A 7563-nucleotide genomic window follows, 5' to 3' on the forward strand; every position below is an offset into this window, starting at 1 on the left:
AAGGTAAAAAAAACCATCTGACGCTTTTCTAATTTGCCGCAGAGGGGGAAAATTCCTTCCTGACTCCAAGATGGCAATCAGACCAGTCTCTGGATCAACTTGTACTAACCCATAACCCATAAATGAGCCCTTATGAGTTATAAGGTTTACTCTAGACACTATGCAATTGTCCTTAAATAAACAGTAGACTTGCATTTGTGTTGCCACACCATGGTGGACAGCCACTGGCAATATGGTGGCGTGGGTGCATGCAAAAATGCGGTGGCTTACAGCCATGAAGCAGGCTAATAGGGTGCATGCAAAAATGCGGTGGCTTACAGCCATGAAGCAGGCTAATATCACACAGGCAGTGATAAGAGACAGCTTTCAGTTGATCTGGCCCATTATTTTATATTGGAAAATGTTATTGAAAATTGTTAATTTATATTGGAAAATGTTAATCGGTCACAACTGTGTGGGAACCCTGGATGCTGTGGTAACAGTGGGTGGGTTCCCACAGCGGCCATCACCACAGCACAGTTGAAAAAAAATCCACAATGACCCTGACTGGACCCTTACTGATTTTTTGTGTCCGATTTGCTTCAAAGTGTGAGCGCAACTGCTTCGGTTTTGAAGCATCGGGTGCAATTGCATCAGAAGCAACAAGTGTTAGTGACCTCAGTAACTCTGACAATGTGGCAAAAATGCTGCTTTGTGGGTAAAAAACATGGTGAAATAGAACTTTGCACACTGCAATTGCAGTTGTATATGACCCATGGAAAAAATTGTATTTTAGGCACATGTGAATTGATTACTTTAAAATAAATTACTTAACTGTTTAGCTATGGGATCCATTATCCAGAAACTAGCTATCCAGAAAGCTCTAAATTACGTGAAGGCCATCTCCTATAGACTTCATTTTAATCTCCTATAGACTTCATTTCAAATATTTAAAAATGATTTCCTTTTTCTCTGTAATAATAAAACAGCAGCTTGTACTTGATGGTAACTAAGCTGCATGAATTCATGCTGGTGGCAAAACAATCCTATTGTTTTTTTTTTCATGTTTAAATTATGTTTTAGTAGACTTAAGGCATGGACGAAGACTCTTTATTTGGAAACCCCCTGAGCATTCTGGATGACAAGTCCCATACATGAACATGTGTTCAGGTTGAGGTTTTGTTATATTCTGAATAAAAGATGGACAGTTTGGGTTCTGGATTGCACAAAATAGCTTTTAATGAACATTCAAATATATTGTGCCAATAAAAATATCACAATGTAAAAATATACCACAAATACTACATATTTATTTTACATTATCTACAAAAAAAATATAGCAGGTGGCAATCTACTTACAAATTGTAGGAAAATACTTTCATACATGAAAAAGCTATAAAACAAAATGCACTGTACAGATGAAAATCACATTCAGAAAGCTTTCAAACCTTTAAAATGGTCGCATACATGAGTTTTGTGGCAGGTCATGCTGGAGTGGTAGATGTTTGTATAACTCCAGGGACAAATAAATATGTGTAGCTGTAGCTGTATTTTGTGTCTTTATTGGATATATCCCTATTGGAATCAAACACCCCACATGATGTATTTGGTCAGGCATCCTACTAGTTTTTGATAAATTGCCAACCACCACTCTGTTTGTGATGGGGCAGGACTTTTTATTGTGATGAGATGACCAGAAAATGGCAGGGTCCTTTCCTTTGAAGACACATATTTGGCCCCAAGAATAAGAGGAATTTATTTACCTATGTTTATGAGCACCTTTGACACAAGCCCTCTGGACATATATTAGCTTGCTCAGGTATCAGCCAATGAGTTGCTGGCCTTCTCTTGTCTACAGTAGGGATCTGCAGCAGATGTATAGCAGATACCCCAATAAGCCCAAATCCCTAGTTTATTTGGAAAAATATTCCCATGTACAGTCCGTTAGGCAGTAGTTGGGCTCATTGATTTCATTTTGCACTAGAAATCTAGGGCTGGCTATAGCAGATCAACATTTCCTCCTCTGATAATCACCAGGTCAAAATTCGGGCACTTTTTGGAAAATGATTGTGGGCACTATTTAAAAAAAAAAGCAAATGTTAATGTTCCAAATATTTATACCTTTCCTATATAAAAATGACTTGTCATATTGCAAGTGTTATTTTTTTTACCTTTAAACACATTCAGAGCAATATCTAAGGCAAAACTTTCCCTTTAGCAACCGATAAGTACTTGCCACAAAATATTCAGCTGTGAGCCCAAATGTATAAGAACCATATTACAAGACTGGGACTTTATAAATTATTCTAAGATACAACTCTAGTACATAGCTTGTTTGAAGCACCTTTTACTTTTTCAATAAAAGTATTAGATACAAAACTTCCTTTTTATTCTCTGGAAAAGATACGTCAGTCCTTCAAAATGACGTGGAACAAAATAGGATGCAACTGTTATATTGTGTGTTCTCCATATAAACAATCTTTGTTACAAAAAAAACCCCAGGCTTCCTTTTCCAACAGAAATTACAAAGTCAGTCTTTTGGAGACATACAGTCATAAGAATCAGTCTATGGTTTGCATTTTTTTCTCTAGCTAGGAATGTGCTTGGACATCTTGATTAGTCTTTTCTTATCACGGTTGTGGTGGGAGTGATGATGTTGGAGAGAGTGAATGGGTTTCATTGGAGAAGCTCCTTCGTAGTTATGGCTGGATTCGTTGTGCTGCCTGGTGTACCTCTTGCACTTGCAGGAAGTTACCACCGTGACTTTGTAGGTTCTAGTCGTGCCATCCTCACACTGCAACTGGATACGCTGAGTGCGAGTCTTGTCATTGACACATCTCCATTCCTGAGAGCTTCTCCGACTCCAGTACTTCAGCCCATAGCCACCCCCGATCCAGTTGGGCAAAATAGGAAGAGGAAGACACTCTCCAGCACAGACCAGTTCTTTCAAAGGCTGGATACTGGTGCACTGCCCATCTGAGATGTACTTTGTAGATCTCAGCTCCCTGCATCCAACTTGATGGGGATCTACCAAAAGAAAAAAAATCTCCATTAATAATGGCAGAAGACCTTTTCTGTTTGTGACAAACTTTAAATTCATACAAAATGAAATCATGTTTGTTTTACTACAGAGATAATATTTAGCAAATAGGAACTCTGAAATAATTTCTAGTTCACGGTGCATACATTCTCTAAATAGAGTCTGTGTTGGGAGTTTAATGACCTTTTTTAAAGAAACATGGCCCATGACCTCATGCGAATTTAAAGGTCAGAGATCGCATCATGACCTCTTATATACTTATACATCTTAGCTGTGTTTGACTTAACATCACATGACAGGGCCTTAACTATTATAAAAACTTTGTAACCTAGTCTTGCAGATTCTATAGGGAAATGAATGCCACTATGTAGTTAAGTACATAAAATACCAAAAATTAATCGTAATCATATTGGAGAGTAAACAATTTAAACGTTAACTAAATGAGATTTGTTCTTGCTTCTACTGTGGGACTAGGAAATTTAATATCCATGCCCATCAGTCCCCATTGAGGATATATGACACGCCCTTAGAGTTTCTGCCCTAATTATTTTTTTACATGGAACCTGAGATGTGACCATATGCTAAGGAAATAAAGTAAACACAGGGCACTTTGCTAAGAGAGTAAATGCTTATGGGAGAAGTCGACTGTGTCAAGTACATTAGTCCCTGTCATGACATCCGTCAAAACAACTCTTTATCAGGAGGAAAAGACTCTTGTATCTTCAAATGTTTGTCCTAATGTCTTGAGTGAATATTATTGTGTTTGCCTGAGTTATGGCAGGTCTGGAGGGTTCAGGTTTCTCAAGCCAATTCTGCAACACCATAAATTTTAGGAGACAATTTCTCTCCTCTTTAAATTCAGGGAGCCTAAACTACTTTTTTTTTTAATATACTTTAAGATTAATGTCCTGTGGGGATTTAGCCAAATGTAGCTTCTGTTCATCTAGATCCAGATTTTCCCCATCCGCCCCCTCAGACAACTAAAATTGGGATAATGCCTTAGGCGAGAAGAGGGTGGTGGAGGTTTCATTAGAATGTGCTTATGTTTACTTTAGCCAGAGGCCTCCAGCTCATAAGTGCTCAGCCAGGAAGTAAAAACAAATGCTGGAACTAAATCAAAGTGTTTCATGTCTAGATAATACTTTACATTGCTGAAGTGACACAGACAGGTGAGAGTGGGAAGAAATATAACAATTAGCCAGTTTTTATTTTTCTTATCTACAGGTGTTGACATAGTGATTTTTGGGAAGGTTGAAACAGATTCATATCTGTTCTTCTTTTCTGGGAGGAAACTCTTGGGGAAATGTATTTACGGTGAGATACAAAAGAAAGCAACTGCTAGCTTTGTCCATGTTTAACCTATTCCCTGTATTAGATGAAAATACATACTGATTGCCTGTCTAATGCAGTCATCATTTGCCAATACAACATTCTTTCAATTACATTTACATTTTAGAAGGAATATGCTTTTGAAGTCTGTTATCATAAAATGAAAGGAGATGTTGGAGATGATTATACTATACAAGATAACATGGAACGGCAACTTTTATGTTCCATTTTGTTTTATAGGTGGGCTGTGATCCCTTGCTCATTATCTGGCAGTCTTCCAAACACTGCCTACACAACTGCATACATATCCTAAGTTCAGGAATATTCCACATATTTTAACTTTCTAATGTATATTAAGCTAGTTCGTGTTTGTTTTAATTTACCTCCCACCCCCAGAAAATCCATAACTTTTAGCAAATCTGAGGAGGCAGCCAACTTTATGGCAAACAGTTTAAAGTGAAAGTTGTATTGTATACGTTCACACAGTATGTAGTGTACAGTTCTTTCTTGTATTGTACCTGGCAAATATAACAGTAGCAGGTCATATGAACTGACATCCATTTCATATGAACTGCAGCTCCCTGCTTCCTCAGACAGACAACTTCTGGCTATGGATGAAGGGAGCTAACAAATTCTATATCTTTGCATGAAATCATTACCGGTAAATATATAGCTCATAAGCTTTTTTTGTTGGTTTCCTAGGAAATGACAAGGTTATGGATGTTACTTAGTGCCCAAAGGTTCAGTTCTGTATTACATTGACATTGTTGTATCTGACAGCTCTGTACTTTATTGGCATCAACCTTAAACCAATTTCAGCCAATTTCATCTCTAAGGAAGAGACATAAAACATTATCTGTTAATAAATATCTTTGATTTTACCTATCCAATGACATACTGTAAATATGAATAGATGAATCCTGAAAAAAACTGATTTTGGGTTTAATAGGCAAATAGTTTTTTTAGTGGGGGGAAAATAATTTTAAAAAAGGTTATTTTCTGTGCCAGTTTAATAAGATAACACCTCGCAGCTCTCAATCACTGGAAGACCCCAAGCTGCATGACACTACAGCACCCACAGATTCCTAAAATTAAGGTAAAAACCTAGGTTTATAGCTGTTCCCAGCCGTGTGCATTCACTGTGTACTGCACATAAAGACACTGTATTGTTTCTAGACACCCTCTGCATTATACACTATACTATACTATACCAAGCACATATAGCTATAACAGTGTGCTTATTTACCCATTATACCATGCACAGCCTTTTCTCTGTGTAATCCACACATGCCCTCTGTTTAATGTGCATGTAGCCACTGTATCATGTGCAAATACTGTACAGTGTCAGTCAGGGATCCTAAGCTGTTGGGGATGCTGGAAGCTGTAGCTTACACTACATATATCTTAATTATTCTGTGCTTTTATATTGAGACATAGCTTAAATCATGATCAGGATAATTAAAGGGCGTTTATAATGGGCAGAGTTACAGTGCAGTGAGAGTTTTGTTTCCCTTTACCAGCATAAAATAAAAAACCGTGTTTCACATAAGAAAATGCACGCTCTTCATAGTAAGGAGTAAAAACAATAGATTTTAGCATCACAAGCCAAAGTGCTCTGAAGGTCCAACATAGCTCTGATCGGAAACCAAGTTCAGTAACACACTGCAAAGCTGGATACATTGAGGTTGAACTGATCCCTGGAGGAGAGAGCAGTACTATCTTTATAGACAAACTATTAAAATGTATTACATAGCTTTGTTGATCAGTAATGAATAGACAAAATAGCTTAGTACAAACTATAGGCACCAGTTTAAAGGCTGCATTACAGAAACAATGCAGTGATCTGCCCTTAGCATTATCATTCATATCAATAGGCAGCCTTCTAAATGAACTGCAATCTGAATTCAAATCCAACGTCTATTTGAAAACAGTCCGGCCAGTAAGAAACTATAGATCCTGGGAAAAGCAGCACAAGAGTTATCTGCCAGACAGACGTCTTATCTGACACAGATCATTACTGAGCCATGAGATAGACCAGCAATGTTGCTGATCAGTACAGTACTTTCTGCAGGTAAAGATAGATAAATGCAACTTACTTGTCCTGTCCATGGCAGAGTTAGCCGTGTGTCTTCCTCCATTCCTAGCCTGGTTCAGGGCACTGCTGTTGGCACTCTCTTGGATGTTTTTATCCACATGGGAATACAGGATTTCTGTGGCATCGTTCTTAAAAGACATGCAGCTTTCTATGAAAATGCATGCAAAGTATAACATGCAGCATTGGAGCCTTGAGACGACCATGGTTAGCTCTGCAGAGTCCCTGTAAGTTTCTCTTCTAGCTTATTAATGTGAACTTGCTTGCTGATGGCTTGCTTTTATATACCCGGGGGGGGGGGGGGGGGGAATTGGCATTCATTCAGGTGTCAACTTATGGAGAGAGCTGAAGAATGAAAAGCTCAGGGAAATGGTGGGAGGAGTGCGAGATGTACAACAGTGCAGAGGGGAAGCCCTGCAGTGCAGAAGGAGTTGGGTTTCTCTCCCACACACACACACAGTAAGGAGATGGAAGAGCCAGTTACAGAGCAATACGTGCACACAGTCTGTCGGAGGGAGGCTGCAACGCAACATGTAATTCTCAATGGGATGAATGAGTCTCAGTCATAGAGATGTTTTAAATACACTGAAACCAACTTCACTGCAGAGGGCTTTGAGGCTTCCTTCTTTAATTTCTATTCATCCAAACCTAGACAAGGAGTGGCCATAAAGGACTAAAACCCTATAATATAATTCTGTGTCAGTTCCTTGGGGCATAAGAATGTCACTTTGCCTCCAAGTGCCCTGGGCAACAATTCTTCATTAGAGATTCTGTGGGATAAGCACAAATGCCTGCAAAAGTGGAGGAGAAACTTGTTTGACTATACCCAAATGTGATGTGACTGATATCTCTAAGCAACATCAAAGTTTTGTCTCATTTAATGGTAATACGAAGTACATTATAAAATGTGTAATTCTGTTGTGGTGTTAATTTTACTACAAGGACCAGTGACATATATGCTCTATAAGCTGAGAAACACTCCCGTTTGTATTGTTGAGCTTAACATTGGATTTTATTTAAGAGGGGATTTTAGATTTTAGAGGGGATTCTGGCAGCTGTAGTTCAGTTTCAGTTCAAGGACCATAGGTTGGACACTTCTGTCAAAGGGTATTGCCCTTAAACT

General features: G+C 38.4%; 1 protein-coding gene across 1 annotated transcript; it reads right to left on the bottom strand.

The window, feature by feature from the left end:
• Nucleotides 1-1193: 1193 nt before the first annotated feature.
• On the bottom strand, nt 1194-6678 carry sostdc1 (sclerostin domain containing 1). Its single transcript, NM_001100270.1, is given in 2 exon segments — nt 1194-3006; nt 6445-6678. Coding segments are annotated over 2 exon segments (642 nt in total). The 5' UTR covers nt 6647-6678; the 3' UTR covers nt 1194-2566.
• Nucleotides 6679-7563: the final 885 nt, after the last annotated feature.

Source organism: Xenopus tropicalis, chromosome 6 (genome assembly GCF_000004195.4).
Source record: "Xenopus tropicalis strain Nigerian chromosome 6, UCB_Xtro_10.0, whole genome shotgun sequence".
In the NCBI taxonomy this organism is placed as follows: Eukaryota; Metazoa; Chordata; class Amphibia; order Anura; family Pipidae; genus Xenopus; species Xenopus tropicalis.